The sequence below is a fragment of the Meleagris gallopavo genome, chromosome 3, assembly GCF_000146605.3.
Source record: "Meleagris gallopavo isolate NT-WF06-2002-E0010 breed Aviagen turkey brand Nicholas breeding stock chromosome 3, Turkey_5.1, whole genome shotgun sequence".
NCBI classification, from domain to species: Eukaryota; Metazoa; Chordata; class Aves; order Galliformes; family Phasianidae; genus Meleagris; species Meleagris gallopavo.
This window is the reverse complement of record NC_015013.2, coordinates 54,062,231-54,084,126: the sequence shown is the minus strand read 5'-3', so window position 1 is coordinate 54,084,126 and position 21,896 is coordinate 54,062,231. Positions and strand designations below refer to the sequence as shown.

Genomic DNA, 21,896 nt, shown 5'->3' with positions numbered 1-21,896 from the left:
AATCACCAGGTGTTATCATCAGTCATTCTAAATGATGCTGCATTTTGGAGAGCAGTCCAGAAGCTACGTACAGTTCATCTAAGGCTCAGTAGATTTAGATTCAGATAGGTTTATGGATGTGTTAGGGGGGTATGAAGGCCCACAGGCACTGATTTTTGCTCAGTTTTCCTTGGAGGAAATGTATGAACTTTCATCTGGAAATAAAAGTCACACAGAATCACAGAATCACAGAATGGCCAGGGTTGGAAGGGACCTCAAGGATCATGAATCTCCAACCCCCCTGCCACAGGCAGGGCCACCATGTAATACTAGACAAGGCTGCCAAGGGCCCCATCCAACCTGGTCTTGAACACCTCCAGGGATGGGGCATCCACAGCCTCTCTGGGCAAAAGATGATGATGTCTTCTACTCATTGATTACAGGATTTCCTCGAAATGTGCTTTCTACATGAACGCTGGTTTGCCTGTCTCCTTTTCTCATGAAGTTTCTAATAGTCTTTGGGATTGGGGGCTTGAGAATAATTGGATATGTTTTCTCACCTTCTTCTGTATTTCCGTATGTATGTAACATCTGAGAGATTCTTATGACCTGCTCATGCAGTAACCTCCCTCTCTAAGTCCTGATGGCACGTGCTTCCAGAATGCAGATACAGATGTGAATTAAACATCTCAAAGAAATAGATTTCAACAATAGAAGGGATTGAGTCTGTTTCTAACTTTATTGTTGGCTATGTTATGCCTAGTTTTGCCTAAATAATGTCTTTAAATTCACTTAAAAGAAAACAGAAAAGCCTAATTAGGATTTGGCTTACACTTTGATCAGGTATATTTTAGTTATGATGATCTGCTAATGTGACATACATTAAACTAGTGGTTTTTAATGTGCAGACTAGAATAATTTATTTAACTGTACTCCTAGAAGTGGTGTGAGTAGAACGCTCATATAAGAAAAGGTTGAAACATGTTTAGATTTTTTCTAGAAATTATGAAAAAAGTCCTATCATAGACTGACAGAAGGTATTGAGATTTTTTAAAATTTCAACATTTGATGTTCCATCATTTTAGGTGAGCCACCTCAGCTTCTTCATGTATGCTAAGTTCAGGGAAAAAAAAAGTTAATGATATATTTATTCAAATTTAAAATATAGTCTTCCTTTTCTTGTAGTCTATATTTATTTAACTACTCTGCATGAGTAAGTGTTGTAATTTCATGTTTTGTATAGTTTTACGATAATCAAGAGAAAATTTAAAAGTGCTTGTCCTTACTGTGATGTCATTGCTGTTGTCTATTAATTTATTTTCTTATGTGTTGCATATGACTTTTTTTTTTTCCCCAAAGAATCTGGAGTGGAATCTTATAAAAGAAATTCAAGATGCAAAAGAAATTTGCAAAGTGATTCAGGTAAATATGACATTAACCCATTTACTTGAAAGCTATGTTTTCCTTCTGTGTTCTTTTTACTTCCTACCATAAATTAGCTTTGAATACCTGGTAGCCAATTTATATAGAAAGGTAATGGGTTTTGCTAAGTAACTGAGTTTGTTGTTTTTTATATCCAACTAGGAAAATGCAAACACTCATGAAAACTTGGACCATAGCAGTTGTATCCAAGATGTTTGCAATAACTTCCAGTTTGCTAGAAAAAAACACAACAGCTTTCAATAATAATTCATATATGCAGAGACAGTATCATCTGAATTTGTATTTTTCTTACTTCACTTTCTGTAGAAAGTAAAATCAGACTTTTATCATACTTGATACTGATGCATATATATATATAAAATGAGCCATTTTAACACCATTTGATTTTCCCCTTGTGTGAACTACTTAATTCACACAAGATGTGCTGCTGTTACTTTTTTGATTGTCAAATAGAAGCCTTTTTGTCTGGTCTTCACTGATACTTTTCAACAATCCTCAGGCAAGCATTGATACTATTTCAAATTTTCTTACTGAAATTCCAAGTAGGGCATTACCATCCATTTCCATCCTTTGGGAAATCAATTCCCTCAGGTGCCTCCCTCGATAGCATGGGTAACAGTCGTATTACATGTGTTGCAGTAACTGTAAGTTCTTAATGTTTCAAGCAAGACACGGAGTGGAAGCTCCAGGACTGTTTTCTGAAGTAATCCTCATTTTCTCCATTTAGTGTCACCAGTAAAAGATAGGGAGGGGGCCTTAAGTTGGAGTTATCAGAACCAGGCTCTAGCTTCCATCTGATCGATGATAGTCTGAGCAGCAGCTTTCAGACAACAAGATAACAGAAATTAAGAGATTACCAGTTAGTCTTCTAAAGTCGGAAACCCTCTCTGGCTTCTTTTGTGGTTGTATCAAACAGGAAAGAGATAATCTCAAAGACTGCTCTTGGATTTACTGTGCTGACCATAAGTATTTCTGAGATCTTTGTTTCTCCCCACTCCCCTACCTTTTTTGTTTTTTTTTTTGAGAGAGAGAGAGAGAGAAGTCCGATCCTTTTTATTTGCTTGTGGATATTCAACCTCCATCTTTCTTCCATTACAAAGCTTGTTCTTTTCCATTCTGTGACTTTGAACTTGCAGGAAATTAGCAGTAGAACTAGTATATACATTTCACACTTCTAGAAAGAAAACCTTTAGGAGGGATCTTGCAATTCCTTTGCATCCCTGACATAAGCAGGAAGTGTTGAATGCTCCTCTTCTAAGCCATGTGGTACTCAAGGTTGTCACAATCCTGGGTCTTTGTGGTTGATGCCCAGCTTTCCTCTAATTCTTAGACTTTGCTTCAGAGAAGGCTGAAGGGAATGCTTTTCTTCCTGACTGCTGCAGCATAACAGGTTTGGTTTGCTGCTTCTGAACATCTTCACTTTCTTTGGATTCATTGCTGGTAATTTTCTATTATTTGTTGGAACTAAAAATTGCTGCCTTCTCTTTTGGTTCTTGCAAAAATCCCTCAGTAGTGATTCTGGCCTACTTCTTTCCTTCTACGGACAGGAACAGAAGAACAGTTCCCTAATGGGATATAAATTTGCTGCTCAGAACTTTTTTCATCATAGTTCATGTGTTTTCACAACAGAGGTTCATCTTTTTAAGTATCTCATGCTTCTTGTGGGTTCATCTTTATAAGTATCTTATACTTCCTGTAATGTTTATTTTCGACTACAACTTCTTTTACTTTTTTTTTTTCCAAAACCTAATAGCATAAAATATAACAATGATAGCAAAGACTACAGAAAAAGCAAAATCTGTTATTAACAACTGACTATAAAAGTGTATAGCAGTTTAGAGGGGAGTCTTTTCTAAGGTAGCTAAAAGGAATTTCCTAATGCCATCTGAGTATAACAACCATTGATCCAGAAATACTTATCTGGGAAGCTTTTCTATTCTACTTACCAATCATTTTGTCACCTGAAACTTAATCCATAACCTTCACCTAGCATAGTGAAAGTTCAGTTGCATTAACTACTAGAAGCGCTTCAAATAAAGGTGAATATGTTCATAGACTATTAAAGGAGTTATTAAAGAATTAAAAGGATTTATTTTCCACCTAAAACTAAAAAAGCAAGTTGTGTGTATGGTCATTCCTTGCCTTCTTTCCAGTAATCTTCCTGGAACTCTGGTTCTGAAAGTGGAAATCAAAATGGTGGCAGTTGAATTCCATTTCATATACACATACATATATAGATATTGATTCTAGACATATAAGTTCTAGACAGATAAATAATTGAGTTCAAGTGATGCTGTATTTGGTGTAGTAGAAAATGCAAGTGTATGTAAGACCTCTCTGCACTTTATAAACAATGTACATAATATTTCTTTTTCTTTCTCTTTTTGTATTTCTTTTTGATGAGAGGAAGACGGAGTGGATGTAAGCTGGCTGTGAAGCTGGTTGTTGTATTTCCCAGCCTTGAAATGTGGTTATTTATTCTTTCTCTTTTTTCCGTTTCTTTTTCTTTTTCTGTGTTTTTTTTTTTTTCCTCCCTGAGAACTTTCGTATGATGATAGCATTTCCCATCAGAAAAGACTTCCTTTTTTAACATCATTAATACTTGGAATTTTAATTCCTCTTTTTGGAATTCTTTTCTTCTATTTGGTTAAGTATTACTGTAAATTAATTGTCTGCCTCAATATAATACTCGTATTTCATACTGTTTGCTGTTGCTGATTCCTCTTCTGTGTTTGTTTGCCAGTTGTACTGGCTATTCAGCCTTTATTATTCACGTGCTTATTTAATGGCCAACTTTCCTTCATTCTGAAGACATCTTGAATTGCACAAAATTTTGTGGTCTATTCGAGGTATTCACTTAATGATATAAATGTTTTTTCAGATTTGAATTTTTCATGTTTAACTTACGCTTCTGATTTCAATACTGAAAGGTATTTCTCTATATATTTCAATAAACAGGCCAGGACTAAAAACATATATGATGGACTAGAGGAAAAGCAAAGAGAGAAACTAAAGAAAAGAGAAGAAGATATGAAGAGGATAGAAGAACTAGAGAGACACATAGCTCATCTAGAAGAAAATTTTAAAAGAAATGAAGATCTACTTAATGAAAACCATAAGGTAAAAGTGGTAGATTCTGAGCCATTTCCTGACATACTTTCTAATTATTATTACAAAAAAAAAAAAGAAGAAGAAAAAAAAAGAAAATTAAAAAGATGTAACAGAAGAGTTCAGAAGAGATTGATTGTTAAGGTGTGTGATTGTGCTGTGATACAACAAAACATACAGCCTGATCTCAGCCTTAGAGTCCTGTCCTTTCTTGCCTTCTGTATTAGAAAAATTATTATTTCTCTTTTAAGTTTTGTGATTCTCTTTCTTACAAAAGGGAAGACTGTTTAGTAATTGCTTATTTCCTGTGTATCTCTTTGTTAAGTTATAAGTTGAAAAGAGCAACCAATGTATAAGCCATGGCAGGCTGGAAACCCTTTTCCATTCTCTGCTTTGTGAGAGATATTGATTTTTTTCCTTTTTCTCATGAAACGTCTGTTTTATATAAGAAAAAGACACAGAAAAATCTTAGTCTTAAAAACAAATCCTCAGCATACTGGAACTGACTTTGGATAAAGTACACCTTTCTCTACCAAGCTCTGCATTCATTTTGCTTCCGGTAAAGCATTTGTACTGTCATAGTCTGATGTGTTTTGAAAGCAAGGCTAAAGATAGATTTTCCTCCAGTGGTCCAGTAATGACCTAGTACAATAGTATTGCCCACATGTGCTGGATGTATTAATGATGCTAACTCTTCCTAAGGGGAAAACCTTGGGAAAATTTTCAGGAAGTAACCTTTCATCCAGAACAGTTCAAAAGAATAACAGGAATGACAACTGAAATTGTATGGCTGTGAAGCACTTCTTTTGTTACTACAGTTTCCTCTTTTAGATCTGGCAATCTTTTAGATCTTTAAAACTTTCCTTCTAAGGAGTGTTGCAACAGTGGTGATAAAGAACAGAATGTACATTAGACAATGTTATCTAAATAACTTTCTGTTTGAAACCAAGATATTACAGTGAGGGATGGTTTTGAAAAATACTCATAGTAGATGGATCAGTTTACTCAATCTTTAAAACTGGAGGCCTTAGGTGGACAATCATTTCCTTAAGTAATGATGATAGTCCTCTTGTGACCAATGTCTGTGGGAAACAGATGTTATTTTTATGAAAAGACACAGAAATAGTCAAAATATGAACACTAGTTTGATGCAAGATGTAATGGCACTTCAGTGACTGTTTTGTATACGTATATCTGTACATTTAAGAAAAACACTAAATGAAACCAATACTACCTTTCCTTTGCAGAGCTCCTAGGATGTAATTTATTTGAAGATTTTTTATGTATTTTTTCTCATTAAGAACACTTCCATAACATTGCATTATTCTTTTTGTACATCCTTTTCTTGATTAGATTGTTATTCCTTTTCTTATTCTGGGGAATGGCTCTGACAACTAGAAGCATTGGAAATATTTCATTTGTTTTCTGTCTTCTGTCACGTGTGCAGCAGAGTTTAGCATTCACAGTGATCATTGTACAAATCAAGAACATGAATTGTGGGCTGTCCTGTTGTCATTATGCTTAAATTAAGCTTTGCCTTACGAAACCTTTGATCTGTATGCCACCATGAAGTCATAGGACCATTGAATAGTTTGCTTTGGAAAGGACCTTAAAGATGATCTTGTTTCAACCCCTCTGCTGTGGGCAGTGACACCTTCCACTAGGCCAGTGCTCACTAGACTGCTCACTAAAGCAAGCAGTTTTTCAGCATAGGGAAAATTACTTGAAATTTCCTTCCACACACACCCCCCATGTGCAATCCTGTGTATTGGTTGTTGGGTTTTTGTTTGTGTTTTTTTTTCTGTCAAATGAAATAAGTATTTTATATACCTGAACTGAAAATAATCAGTGTGAAGGAAGGGCTTATCTCTTAAGTGTATGAAAGAGGAGAAAAATTTCACTTGTCCTGTTAAGAAAAAGCAAAATACCTTCATTTTTGTTTCAAAATCAACACCCAACAAAACTATTGCTTTTCCATAATCCCCGTACATCTTACAGCTCATGTTTTCAATCAAGTATGGCCAACATCTTTCAAGCCTTTTTAGTTTAGATACATGGTTTTTCTTATTTTTGGTCAAAGCCCAGACACAAGGGTTTCTGTTGTCTCATCCATAAGTTCTTACAGAATCATTCTACATGTTTATAGTTCAGTTATCTGACTACTAGTAAATAGTTTGCCACAGGAGATCATCTCTATTTTTTATTGTTACTCTACATGAATTATTCTTTATATTACCTGCATATAGCAATACTTCAACACTTTGGGGGGAACACTGGAGAATGTAGAATAGTTTGAGTTTAGATAATGAATTATTTGATAGTTTATTTTTTATTCAGGTTTAATATGTCAAATTGGAAAAAAAGCCCTTCTCTAATAGCTAATAGTATTTTCAAAACAGCGTAATAATGGCAGTGACTAATGATGTTAGCCCTTCCCTAGCTAAGACTAAGTAGAAACAATGTGACAAAGATCACATCATTAGTTTCCTGGAAACCTGGGGAGGTGTGGCATAAGTTATGTATCATTGTCTATAGCTGTGTATTTGCTTCTGTAATACAAGCCTGGAAACAGAGTTTGCCCAAGCAGATTTATATGTGAATGATGTGTGAGATACTGGTAATGCCAAACAAGAACTTTCTCATTGATTAAATGTTTAAAATGTTTCAGAATGGAAATACTAATACTGATTTTAATGTTTATTGTTATATAAGATGAATTATATTTGAAATTTTGAACAAGATAGTATAGTTGTTACGCAATTATTTAAGTAGATTTTGTGATATAATTTTTTATTACATGCATTAATAATTGTTTATATCATTTAGTATCTGGTGCACACCAATGGTGCAAATGAAATTAATACAATTGAGAAGAACTGTTTTGTTTGAGGTACTAATTAATAACAAACTGGATGAATGAAAAATACAAAAATGAATTATCCGAATATTGCATTTTCCATCTTCTTCCTCTTCTTCCTAGCTCTCTTTAGCTGTATTTTTCACAAGTTAGTGATAAGAAATAGTAAGCATTTCTCCTTTATGTTCCTTCCGTGGAAGCTATTCCAAATATGCATTTTGGTTAGATAACTTTATTTGTAGCTTTCTTGGCAGAAGGAATGTAAAGAAGCCTGGGGAGAAGAGCGAGCAGTGATATTTTGTTGTATGATGATAAACACTGTTTGAAGCACCAAAGATGTTTTCTCTTTTATATGTGCATTTTTTCCTTCAAAGAGTAGAGTACACAACATGTGAATGAGCATGCTGTGTTGATAGAAAAAAGGTATGTAGAGGTAAACAAAAGTAAACTTAAGAATAGTAACTTAAGTAGCTTACAGCTAAAATATTATCTGATTTCTCTGGAAGGTAAGACAATAAGTTTTGAATAATAACACATCTCTTTGTGGATATTCCTTCTAGAAACTCTCCTATTTGAATCAGAGGGCACAAGAGCTAGATAAAAAGCAGAAGCAAACAGAACAACAGCTGAAGCAAAAAAGAAATATTCTGCAACAGCAATTAAATGCTACACAGGTGAATAATTTAATGTTTTCGTGGCCTTTTTGAAGTACATTTTATCTCAAAACTTAAACTGTCTTTTCTACACAGTTGCTTTGAAACTATGTACATGTATATAGTGTATGCATTTTTTTTTTTCTCGTACTTGCACTAATGTATGAGGTCCATAGTCTTAAAACAGAGTAAAGTACAAAGCAGAATAGATATCGGGGTCATGTAGAAGTCCTTTGCTTTCTTCATTTGCTGCACTGGCTCAGATTGCTTGAGGGGCTTTGGAAATGTAAAGGAGAAAATCAATAACAGATGAAAACGATACTGATGTGATAGAAAGTGCCTGCTAATTGCATGTTTGCACAGCAGATGGCATCTTTTTGTAAATGATAGCTTATATCTGCTGTATCAGTTACTAAACTGTATAATCCACTGAAGGGAATTACTGAATTTCATTACTGAACACTATGTTTTATATAAATGTGTTCATAAGCATTACAAGAAGAAAGCATCGTCTTTCTAAGATATTGTTCATTTTTATTATTCTTTCATTTGTATATGTATAAACTTAAGTTAGATATTACAGCCTCAAAAATGAGTCATAGATTAAAATAAAAACAAAACAAAACAAAATGCTTTCATGTTGTTCAGCATCGCTTTCACGAACCTGGCAATTTCTTCCTAAAATCTCTTAACACTTCCTACTCATGCCAATCTTAAATTAAGGATTGGGGAATTCACTGATACACTCAGACTTCTAAATTTGATAGGAAAGACAGAGTTTATGAATCTCTTTCTGTGAAACATGAAGCACACTGCAGGTTTACCAGAACACCTTAGAACATGTGGAAGTGACTGATGAGTCACATACTGATCAACATACATATCAGCATACTGATATTCAGTAATTCTACATTGTTTTCCAGTGCAAGTCATTCTTAGGCTTTAGTTTTAAGAATACCTTTCTTAGTAACTGTAAATAACTGTTCCTGTTGGCAGTATTTCAGCTAGTGTTCTGTGGAAATGAAACAAAAAATGTAGAAAGCCTATTTTATCAAATCTCCAGAGCACTGAACTAGTGATGCTATTTGGATACCCTTAGTACTACCTTCTTAGAACCTGTTGCTATTCCTTAAGCACAGCAATTGAAGTTTTGTGAAAGGGGAGCTAGGCTGTTAGCTACTACAGCAGATCCTAAGGAGGGGCTTTTCAGTCTACCAATATTTAGATTACAGAATGTAGAATAACTCAATGTTTTTATTTGTCTGTTCTAAAACCTGATTGCAAGTTATTTATCTTCTGTAATAGGTACCAGATTGCACTGACCCAATGGCTAGTATTCCCTGGCCTTGGAAGCCAACCTTTTTACTTCTTATCTGCCTTCTCAGGATGTTAGTGACAAACTGCTTCTTCACTGGCAGTTTTGTTCTATCATAGCTCATATATGAATCTGACTGTCTTTAGCAAAAATAAGTAAATAAATAAATGAACAGGTCACGAGTTCTTTTTATATATATTTACACTACGCTCTGATACTTCAATCATCTCAAATTTAATTATTTGCTTAAGATTAGGGCCTGAGCAAGTGATCTGCTCTGATATTACATATACCACAGGCTATTGCATTTCCACCAAGTTCCTCTGTTTCTGATCCTAAAACTAACAGGGGTTTGAGACTCTATATGGGCAGTTTAGTTGCACAGGGATTTGCATTAATTACCATATCTTCATTTTTCTTCGAATGATTCTATGTTCCTGCAGGAAACTTGAAATTTCCACCTTATCCTATACATACACGTACTACATTTTAGAAAGTTCAAGAGATCTCAAGGTATCTCATGCACTTCTGTGCTTATGTTCCTATCTGTTATAAAAGTTTTGATTCATCAATTTTTTTTTTTCAGCCTCCTTTTAGCTATACCTTTACAAAACACTTACTTTATAAGGAAAATGATCATTAAGCTATGTACCAGGGTACTGCCTCAGAAAAATGGTACACTATCTAAAAAAAAATACTGACCTTTATTAAAATATTTACATATATTCTTTGTCTACTAAATTTTAAGGTCTTAATTTTTTTTATTTCATGCGGTGTTTATAATTGTGTGCATATTTAAATTATCTGAATGTGTGTGTATGCATGGGGATAATCAAAAGGTATTTTCCTCCCTCTTAATTTAACCCACTTATATAACTGTTTACAGCTCATTAGTATGGGTTATAAAATCTAATGCAGCTACTTTAAAAGTATAACCCAACTAATAGACTCAACTTTTTAATACTTTTGTACTGCTGCAGTGCATTATGTTTACCTTGTTTATTGAGGAAGCTGACGTGTTTTTTTACTAGATACTGATGCTATTGGAAGTACTGTTTGCTTTTCTCATGAATCTTTACTCTTTTTTTGATCCTATAACTGTTGGTCTCTTTTGGAATGAAAAAGATATTGCAGTGTAATATCTCTTCTGTGGATTAGGAAGTTTAGTTTTTAACTTGTTTTTTTTTCAAAAGCTTAATATCAGAATCTCTTTGAAAAGTTGTGTACTTGTAGATGAGCTTAGCAGTCTTGTCCTCTGTGCTTATATTCTCCAAAGTATGGAGTACAGAGCAACTCTGTTATGAAAAAAGGTCAATATCTAAAAGAAGAAAGCTCTCAATTTAGGCAACTAAGTGAATAATGACAGTTTTCAGAGATAATGACTAAGCTAGCTTCTGCCTGGAGTTGGTGGCATCTGAAAATTTGTTTTTTTTCCTTAAAGATTAGTTTTTCAGGTATTTGCCTAAAACAGTTTTGCAGCATGTAAGCAATTTGATGATCTAGCAGTAAAAATGGCCAGTTAAGACACTGCCTGCACTGAAATAAACAGACCCAGGCTTGGTCAGATGTGAAAATTGCTCCTTTTCATTGTTGTTAATAAAGTTGTTGCTGTGCAAGGCTGTGCTTATCTGAAAAACTTCTATGTAAAAGAGCAAAAATTAAAGAGGATATGTATGTTATGTATTTTTATGAGGGTGACCTACAAACTTACGAACATACATGTACAACATAAGTGACTGCAAAAATTGTGTCATAATAAAATGTATGGATATATAGTAGATGTGCAACAAGTTGGTGGACTATAACTAGATTGGCAAAATCATGCTCTAATCGAAAAGCAATTATTCTGTTTCGCTAAGTACTTCAACTGCCCCTCTAGAAGCAGTTCTATTTCTTTGAGTATACAGTTTATGAATTGATGCCCGTTATCATGTTCCTAAAATACAGCACTGGGAAATCTTGCCCTCCTAGTTTATATACTATACACTTTTTTAATTTCCAGGAAAAACAATCATTTCTTTCTAGTCAAATTGATGAAAACTGTCTCACTATGGAAAATTTAAAAAATGAACTTAAGGAACTCGCTGAATTATGGAATATGAAGCAAACACAGATGGAAGATGCAGAAAAACTGTTAATCGATTTACGGTAAGACCTGCCTGTTACATGAAGCTGTAAAGGTAGTTTATTGCTTTTGTAAAAGTAATTTAGTAATTTTATTCTATTTCTATTTCTACAGGTAGTTTTATTATTTTACAGAGTTATTCCTAGGAAATACATGCACTTTTCCTCAATAATTTGAAAGTATTTTTGTGTGTTTACTGACAGTAGATGTAATGCATTTGTAGAAGTTATTTATGACACAATGTCTACCTACCAAACTGAATTTTGGGTATCAATATTACTTCTTGAAATCTAATAATATTCATGGTCAGTTGCATCTTTAATTAATGGTAGATTCCTCTCATTCTGCGTTGTCTCTGTTTTAAGAAGGGTGGATCAACGCTTACTGTGACTGATGAGTCCTGAAAATAGTCTCAGTGGGCTCTATGTAACTGATTATGGAGACTGCCTTCTAGGCCACTGAAGCCTTGGAGAGCCATATATGCTGATTGCACAGCAGGCTTACTCTTCAAGGAGAAAGGTGAACCTGCTATGCAGTGTCAAATGGAAAATAGCTTGGATTGTTGAGTTGTGCAGAATACCTAAATAATGAAAAAACATTCCTGGTCTCATTGTAATACGGCTTGCTGTCTGTCATCTTATTCACTAAATATATTGTCAATGTTGAAAGATCTTTGAGAGATTACTGCATTAAATTATTGTCTGGAAAAAAAAAAGTGATACTACATATAGATTTTTAGCTGAATATGTGGGACAGAATTACAGACTCACTGAGGTTGGAAAGGGCCTATGGAGATCATCTAATACAATGCCCTTCTAAAGCACATTCCCTAGAGTATGTTATACTGGCAAGCGTCCTTGTGGATTTTGAATATCTGCAGAGAAGGAGACTGTAACCTCTTCAAGCAGCTTGTTCCAGTGCTGTGTAATCCTCAAAGCAAAGAAGTTTTTCTCATGTTCAGAAGGAACTTCTGTGTTTCAGTTTGTCTGTGTTGCGTCTTGCCTTGTTGCTGGGCAGCACTGAAAAGACACGTGCCCTTTAGATATTTATAAGCATTGGTAAGATCCCCTCTCAGTCCCTCTTCTCCAGGCTGAAAAGTCCCAGGTCCCTCAGCCTCTCCTGATAAGGAAGTGCTCCAAGCCCCTCATCATCTTTGTGGCCCTCTGCTGGACTCTCTAGAAGTTCCCTGTCTTTCTTGAACTGAGGATCCCAGAATTGGTTACAGTACTCCAGATGTAGTCTCACCAGGGCAGTAGAGGAGTATGATCATGTTCCTTGACCTGCTGGCTACGCTCTTGTTAATGCACCTCAGGATCCCATTGGTCTTCTTTGTCACAAGGGCACACTGCTGGCTCATGGCCAACCTTTTGTCCACCAGCACAAACAAGCCCTTCTCTGCAGAACTCCTTTCCAGCTCATCATCCCCTAACCTGTTCTGATGCGTGAAGTTATTCCTCCCCAGGTGCAGGACTCTACGCTTGCCCTTTTTGAACCTTAGAATGTCCCTTTCCACCAACTCTCCAGTCTGTCTAGGTCTTGCTGAATTGCAGCACAGCCTTCTGATGTATTAGCCAGTTCTCTCAGCTTTGTATCATCAGCAAACTTGCTGAGGGTACACTGTATCTCTTCATCCAGGTTACTAGTGAGTATTAATAGTAAAAATATTCAGAAGACTTTTTTTTTTCAGGCTGTTCTACTTTATTGTATTCATTTTGTTTTGACTGATACGTCACTTGGTATTTTGTCAGGCTGTTTTAAGTAAGTTTTGTTTAGCCATTTCCTGTTATATTTTGTGTTACTCTTCATAAGAGTGCTGATTCCTGCCTTCACAGAAAAACTGAGATCGAAGAACTAACTACTTCTAGTTTTACTCTTGGCTGTTTTTCCTTTTTTTTTGGCATGTTGTCTAGCCTAATCTGCTGGATGAATCTGAGGTAAAACAGCCCCTACTTTTGCTGTCCATCTTTATCGTTATCCTTTTATAGTTATCTTTCTACCATTTTCTTCTGAAGAACAACCCTTCTTTCACTTATTATTGTTTACCAGCAATGCAATAAAAGGACTAAATAACAGCTACTGGTATGAAATAGAAAAGAAATATTGACACAATGTTTTCAAAATAATAATAAAATTAAATACTTTTTTTTTTTTTTTTAATTAATATGTTTGAGTGCAAAACTGAAAAAGATCCCATCACAAGTATCCCACCTGGAAAGTGCTTTATACCATTGGCTTTGGAAAAATTATGTTTTCACTATTGGAATAGATAAAGACATGTCTTTGTGTCATGAAATTAAGAAAGAACATTAAATATATTAATTCCACGTTTTTAAAAAAATCTCATTGAAGTTTGGTGCCAATAAAATTAGAAGGATGATGACCAAATCCTGTGAACTGAAGATTTTGTGGGAAGCACACTTCCTTAAGTTTTTCTTGCCCACTCTTTTTGTAGGTTTTAAAAAAAAAAAAATTAAATATGAAAAGAAGTAAAGAAGTATTATTACTTATATACATTAATTATTTTATATATTTTGTATACTGCCTAAAGGAATTTATCTTCATTCAGTGCAGCCCAGGCAAGCCAGACAGCTGGACATCCATGTCTTAGATGTTTCAGTTTTCTGCAGAAATCTTGTTCTGTAGGAAGTCTTTGATTAAAAAAAGAACATGCTAGTAGGGACAGAGACAAAACAAACAAACAAACAAACAAATAAAAATATGTATATACAAATGATGTGAAGCTTCCTTTTTCTGTCTCAACAAATAATAAAATATTGTTTATCCAGTGTGACATGAGCTCATTCTGTGTCTCGGAATATAATTATTTCAGCAAATGTTTCACATCTAGTAGTAAACTAGTTAATTCTCTAGAAGGTTATTTTTAAAAATGCAAGTTGTTATGAAAATTGAGAAATTTGTATTTCTTGATAGACTCATAAGTGATCTAAATATTATGGATAAGATCAATCATATTGCTCTGTATTTTTAAAATGGTATAATTATTAGGAAGAGGACTGTCCATTTTATCTGTTATAAAATTTAAAATTAAACCTGTATGTAAAGAATGAAAAATAGTATAGGATAATCTTGTGACTGTTTCATTGAATTTATCTTTTTCTTTTAAAGGAAAAATCTAAGTGGTGTGATGTTTAAGCAGCAAAATGTCCAGACACTATTTAATCATTTCCAAGATGAGCTAGCAGAATATGAAAAAAGGTTAATGCAGGAAGCAAAAGCATGTGGAGAGTTACTACAGACAAGAAAGAAAGATCTGAAAAATTCAAAAGTGAGTATTATCAGATCTGTGTTTCTTTATCTGAGAAATGATGCAACAATTTAGTTAGTTCTGTCTCTTTTTTAGATGTAAAAAACAGAGTAATTTTATTAAAAGTTTGAAATTAGTAGTATCTTGCCAATATGCAAGTATTCTAAGTGAAATAAATTTATACTTTTCTGTAGTACAGTTTTACATTTCTTTGAAAAAGAAGTGACTTTAGGAAAATTATAAAATGATGCATTTGCTTTGGCACATTTAGTTTTTCATTAATGTTTAGGATTCTTGCAAGCTTTCTCTAACGTATTTTCTTTCCCTCTGATTTGTGGATACCTCTAGGAAAGGAAAAGTCATCTCTTCTGCTAACTTAATAATCATTTTATATCTTCATCAGGAGCTTAGTCTTGAACAATTTTGGATAAGATCAGCATTTATAAGTTTTCATTCCTTTTTAATCACCTATTAAGAAGAATAGTGCTCCGTGCATTATGTAAAACTTTTTGAATTGTCAAGAGTGCACCACAGTAGAACCCTCATCTGGATCTTAGGTACAGCAACTGATACCAAGAAGGTGGAGCCAAATATTAAGGGGGAGGCATCAGAGCCAATTGAAGCAGAGGTATAAAATACGAAGGAATAATAATCACAAAATCTTAACAGAAATCAGATGCAATACAATTATTTACTGTTTTCTGCATTACTTTTAGAAGTAAATTGAGGAAAACATGAACGTTCTTGATTCTCTCAGGTGCAAGATGAAGTGCTTCTACAGTGATATCAAATCTAAGTTTTGTTTTCTTTCTAGTGATGGGAAACTTTTAGCCTGATTTTTGTCTCAGCACTGCATAGCGGAAATTTATTATTCTGTGCGGTTTATTATTCTGTTGCAAATTGCATTTTCTTCAAAGTCTGTACAGCTTAGAGTGAAAGAAACTTATTTTTCTTTAATTAGAGATTGCTGCTTTATAGCTATTCATTGGGATATCAGTCCTTACAAAATATCAGTCTACAGTCTTGTGTTAAATTAATAGTAAGGTCAAAAATACCTGCTAGTATTTCGACTTGCTCATTTTTATCTTAACTTCAAAAATCACTGTAAGGGTTATTAGGTGAGGTACCTTTCTTATCTCTTTTAGAACACAAGATTTGTTCTTCCTATTGTTTCCTGTTATGTCTCTACTCCCATCTCCTTTTCATGCTGAGTTATCGGTATTGCAGGAAGAGCTCTTAACAGTATTTCTTTATTAACGTAATGTTGGGGTAATGAGATTACACCATGATTTTGGTGGTTAAATGTAAGTAAAAATATTTTGTTGCATGTCCGTGAGCCTGTTTAAATTTTTCTGGTCTCTGTGATGACATCTCTTCAGTTAGATCTGCAGCTTGAATGGAGGCACACACTGTTGCCCTTTGACTGTTTGCCTACTTATTACCTAGTCATCTTAATGTTATTGCTAGGAGTATCCCCAGCAAAGACAGATATTTCTTCAGCACCTTATGGACAGTCAAAAAAAATTCAGCAGGGATTCAGTTTTTGTTCCCAAAAGAAATGGGCAGAAGGCCTAGTAACAGTGAGTGAAAAAGTTTAATAAGCCATTGAAACTAGGATTTATAGGTGATTCAATTTAAATTCCAGTAAACTCAGGGGAGATAGCCATGATTTGTGGAGATTGGAACATTTATTTTACAAAAATGATCAGCATAGCTGTCCAGGAAAGGTCACTTGCACTGTTTTCAGAATTTTTTTTGCGGATGGTAAAAAGTCAAATCATCTAGCCTGCTAGATAAAGCCTACCATCCAGCCTATGATAAAGTTATATTTTCTTATTTAATGGATTTAATGAAAAAGCATTTCTATTCTGATTTTTGGATCAAACCATATGTGTAGATGTCACAACTTCAGATGCTGTGATATATTATTATGAAGCTTTGTCACCCATGGTCTGGAGATGGAAACTGGTTTGCTGATGTAGTAATGGGGCATACATCTCAGTTCAGTTTTCACAAGTCTTGCTCTCTTGAAAATGGTTGAGGCCACTCAATCCCCTGCTCATAGATAATACAATAGAATGAGACAGCCTATTTTTAAGGTGAGACGTGGAGGTCTGATTAACATGATTTCTCCAATTGGAAGCAGTTTCATTAGGTTCTGATCCAGGATTTCTAGGAATTCTAGTCAGACATTATATTGAATAAGAATTACCTGTCCTAATATAAAAAAATAAAAATAAAAATAATAACAATAATTAAAAAAACTTGGTTCCAAGTGTAAGAAAGTGCAAAAACTGAAAGGGAGTATTTCCTGAACAGTCTGTGAATATGTATGGTAACACCGCATGTATTCAAAGGTGAGGTGAAAGCAAAACCCCAAGCAACTCAATGTATGTTGTGTTGTTTAGTCTAGAAGAACTGCTGTTAGATATTTTGATTTATTCAGGAACTGATTTAAATGGGAGAAATGAACATGTATGTGTCAATGCAAAACATTAGATGTGCACATTTGTCCTGTTTCAGCCCAAAGAACATCAATTGTACAATGCTATTTTGATTCTTGCTATGATGGGAACACTCGGGCTGCTTGGTGGCAGAGCTGTCACCTTGATGGTGCAGTGTAGGGGCAGGGTGGGGCCAGTACAGATACATAGAATCACAGAATCATAGAATGGCCTGATTTGAAAACGACCACAGTGATCATCTAGTTTCAAGCCTCCTGGTGTGTGCAGGGCTGCCAGCCACCAGACCAGGCTGCCCAGAGCCACATCCAGCCTGGCCTTGGATGCCTCCAGGGATGGAGATTTACCTCCTTGGGCAGCCTGTTCCAGTGTATCACTACCCTCTGAGTGAAAAACTTACTCCTAATATCTAACCTAAAGCTCCCTGTCTCAGTTTAAAGATATTCCCCCTTGTCCTATCACTATCCACCCTTGTAAACAGTCATTGTCCCTCCTGTTTATACATTCCCTTAAGATATTAGATGACCACAATGAGGTCTCCCCGGAGCCTTCTCTTCTCCAAGCTAAACAAGCCCAGTTCCCTCAATCTTTCCTCGTAGGAGAGGTGCTCCAGCTCTCTGATCATCTGATGAGGCAGGGGTCATTCCATACCACGTGGCACCACATGGAGGAGTATAAAGCTGCAGGCAGTGGGACGGGGCCTGGCTGCTGCTTGGGGTGCTGTGAGTTGGTCAGTGGGGTGAGTCCTTGCATTATTGCACGGTGTCATTTTGGTGCTGTGTGTTGGGCAGCCAGTAGTAAGGAAGTGCTGTGTGGCTGCATATTGTTATCATTGCATTTTTGTTTCTATTTTCCCCTTCTGTCTTAGTAACTGGCTCTTATTTCACCACATGAGTTCTGTTTTGTTTCCAGTTCTCTCCCTCATCCAGCGGCGAGGCAGTGAACAAATGGCTGTGTGGTGTGAGCTGCTGCCAGGTTACACCACAACAGCAGTTGACTGTTTAGCTTCAAGATTAAAATTACAATCATCCTCATTATCTTGTTTTTAAGGCAGGTAAAAGCCCCTAGGCCTAAAGGAGAAGTCTATGTTTCTGAAAGGGGTGGAAGGAGTATTGAGGCTGAGAAATCTCGTCGGAGATCTATCAAATGTCCAATTAAGTGTTGTTTTTGTGGTGACTTGTGGGTTTTGTGAGGGGAAGTGAAAGCTATAATGGAGAACGAGAGGAAAGGAAAAACTTCTTGCCAAGAAAAAGAGTTTGAATGGCTTGACAGAAAGAGGATCGATTGTTCAAAGATCTTAATAAGAAGCCTCTCTATTCTGGGGTCTAGAGGGGAATATTAAATCCATAGAAAAGATCTCTTACTAAGAGATAAACTGGCCAGGAACCAAGTGAGAAATTTAGTAATTTCATGAGAAAGCTAGAGACTTCTTGTCAGAGCTGTGAAGGATTTGGAGTTGAGAAATAGCCTTGGTAGGGGAGAATCTGCATAAGCATATGATGGCCTTAGCACTGCTCCTGGAAGAAAGAAATATCGTGAGGAGATTCCTGTCCAGAAGCAATCTTTTCATGACGAAGACTAAATATCATGAGAAACCAAAGAATCAATGTGCCTGGTTTTTGCAGGAATACACATGGTGTGTGTTTTGGCTGAAGAGCTGAGTCACAGCTTTTACAGTCCTCCCAGACAGTCTTATCATGGGAGAAAGTGCTGCCAAGTGCAAAGATTGTGACACATGAATTTAGCAAATGTCACAGCTAAGCACAAGGTGTGATTTTTGTTTTCCCAACGTGCATTCTACTAAATGTGGTGAAATTTACATATGTAATGATAAAGTTATACCTTACAGGCATATTTTATCACTGTGCTATTTGTAACTACTCTCATAGCATCTCATTACCTTATGTTCTACAGAGATTGTACAGTCCCCAAACTATCACATTGCCATTTGGTTCAGTGCTGATATGTGCAGTATTAAACACACAGATAAGAATTCTTTGACATAACAATTCATAATGAGTGTTGGATCACGTTCAGAATGATTATATTGTGCCTTGTTTTCTTAACCTGAAAGCAAGCCTGCTTTTCTGCTGCTAATGTGATTATTGTACTTCCAATTACAGTAACTGTAAAACTGATTACTGTGGTTGTTGAAGATCGAGCAAGACAATTTGAATGACCAACACCCTCTTGAAATGTGAAAATATGTCCTCATTAAGATTTGCTATTGGCCATGTGATCATATATTTCTGAAGTGCAAGTGTATAAATTTTTAAATTCAGACATCTGTATACAGTGGATTATACATTTGAGAAGCGCATTTAGTTTTGTTATCCAGAGCATTAACTGGATTACTGAATAGCAGTACTGAAATACTGATTCTTTAACTTTCCTTTTGCACTATAATCACTACCAGTATCAGAATTTCCTAATTCTATTAAGTAAGATTAGTCTTCTGCTAAAAAAACCCTTACCACCCAGTAATGTTTCTAGATTTTCTGTGAATTTACTTGACTGTTGGATGATACTGGAAAATAAGATAATAGTAAATTGTTATTTCTTTTGCATTGTACCTTGGTGAGCTTCAGAAATGTTCAATCTAAAACTGCACCTTCAAATTCCCTTAATGGAATGATGTTTTCAGTTTATCATAATGTGAAAAGCTTAAAAGTAGAGAAAAGCACCTTTTTTTCAGTGTAAATTTTATATATAATAAAATAAGTTTATAATAATTTATTCATAAAAAACATTCAATCTGCAAATATTTGATCTAAATGTTTTGACCCTAACTTAAATGTTTTTTGTTTTAAAACAAATCAGCATGTTCCTATGAGCACTTTCTTTTTCTTTTTTTCTTTTTTTTTTAGTAGAAAAGCATTTTCCATCTCGGAAATGATATATCAGAAAATCCATGACCGGTTCTAACAGCTAGTCATGATATGTTATTTCATCTAGGTATTGAGAGTATTACTAATGACATAATCTACAAAATGGCATATTTCAGAAGAGATTCTTACAGCAATACAATAATACAGTGCTGAAAGCTGAATTAAGAAATAGGGAGAAACTAAGTTAGATGCAAGAGACTGTTTATCATCATGGTATTAGATAAAATCCACTGGGTGCCTTTTATCATTTACTATTCATCTATTTAGGTCATTTTTTCTACTAGTCATTGTTTTCAGTCTTGCTGCACTAATATGTTCAGAGAGCTTCCATCTCTTACTTTCAAAAAATTCTGCTAATCAATATTAATGTTACTGAAGAGCTTTGTTTCAGCATGTCCATGTAAACATGAGAGTTACGTTTGAAGATATATGACCAGAGGATTTTTTTTAATACCTAGAGAGCCATTGATGCCTTTAGGCTATTCTCTGTGTGTGTACGAGGTAAGGATAACAAATAGTCTGGCTATAAAATTGTCTTTAATTAGTTGACTCAGTGGCTTCCAACAGTGTGCTACGCTGGTATGTGAGACTCCCGTGTTACAAGATAGGCTTTTGCATCTTAGTCCATGCTCCTGGGTAGACTTAGCATATCAACTTACATGCTGTCCTGTGGGAAGCACTGGCAGTATTACCCAAATAACCATCCCACTGATTTTATTGGCTCATGGGGAAGTCATATACTCTCCCTTCTGAGGAATACACATAGTTAGAGGTTGGGTGCCATGACAGTAATAACATTTTCAGTGAAAATGAAAGAGACATAAAAGTAGAAAGCTAATGCAACTTTTGAAGGATAGTTTTGTTTCTTGATTGAAAAAAAATTAATATGAATAATCATTGCAAGCACATTATCCCTTTTCCTATTTTAACACAGCATCAATTGGAACAATTGTAACAGTATAAAAATTAGTTAAAAAATGAAATCAACTATCAGTTATTCTTTCTGCAAACACAAAGATTCTAAGATTGCAAAGCAGTTTTTATTATTTCTTCATTCATAGTATTTCAGAAATACTTTGGTCTTTACCAACAGTGTTATTCTAATTCGGAAGACATTCCTTTCTGAATTTTCACTGGGGGTATAGAAATGTTTTCTACAGTTTGTTTTAACATTATCTAAAATCTAGAACAAGCCTGAAACGTATCTACTGAAAAATCATAAATAATGCCTGGAAGTGTCATTGCACAGAATAACCAGAGGATGTGTGTAGGGTTGGCAGCTAAGGAAATCTGTGAAAAAATCAGCATTATAAACATTTGAAAATTATGATCTGGGCATACTAAACATCACATTTTTCTAAAATACAGTTTTCAGTCTTAGAACTTTTTCATTTCTTTCTTTTTGATATATTTCATAAGTACATTTATATTTATATATTTATATTATATAATATATATATATTTATAACAAATGCTCTCGCCCTGATTAGGAGCATGGTATCGTCTTTAGGGTTGCTTTAGCTCATTTCTAAGCCACTGTGTATAGTTCAGCTGCAGGTTTGTGAGTACTTGAGATGTTTAATCAATACTGAATTCCTTGAGTAAATCCACTGCATGAGTAAGATACCAAAAAGAGGCAAACTAGTTAAAATTTAAGGACATAAAATCAAAATATTTTGGCTTATATGTGTTTAGATTTGTTTAATAACTTTTCTTTTCTTCCTTTCAACCCAGTACTGTTCTACTAAGGATTTGCTACTGGAATAAATTATATGGTAGCACCACACAGTTTACTTTGTAG

At 34.9% G+C, this 21,896-nt stretch overlaps 1 protein-coding gene across 1 annotated transcript in view; it reads left to right on the top strand.

Annotated features, from left to right (window-relative positions):
• Positions 1-21,896, top strand: part of LOC104910339 (myosin-6-like) — a 41,017-nt gene that overhangs the window by 8,105 nt on the left and 11,016 nt on the right. Inside the window, exons 5-9 of the mRNA XM_031552954.1 lie at positions 1,339-1,401; positions 4,381-4,542; positions 7,948-8,061; positions 11,358-11,503; positions 14,607-14,770. Coding sequence (XP_031408814.1) covers positions 1,339-1,401; positions 4,381-4,542; positions 7,948-8,061; positions 11,358-11,503; positions 14,607-14,770 — 649 coding nt within the window. The remainder of the gene's footprint in view (positions 1-1,338; positions 1,402-4,380; positions 4,543-7,947; positions 8,062-11,357; positions 11,504-14,606; positions 14,771-21,896) is intronic.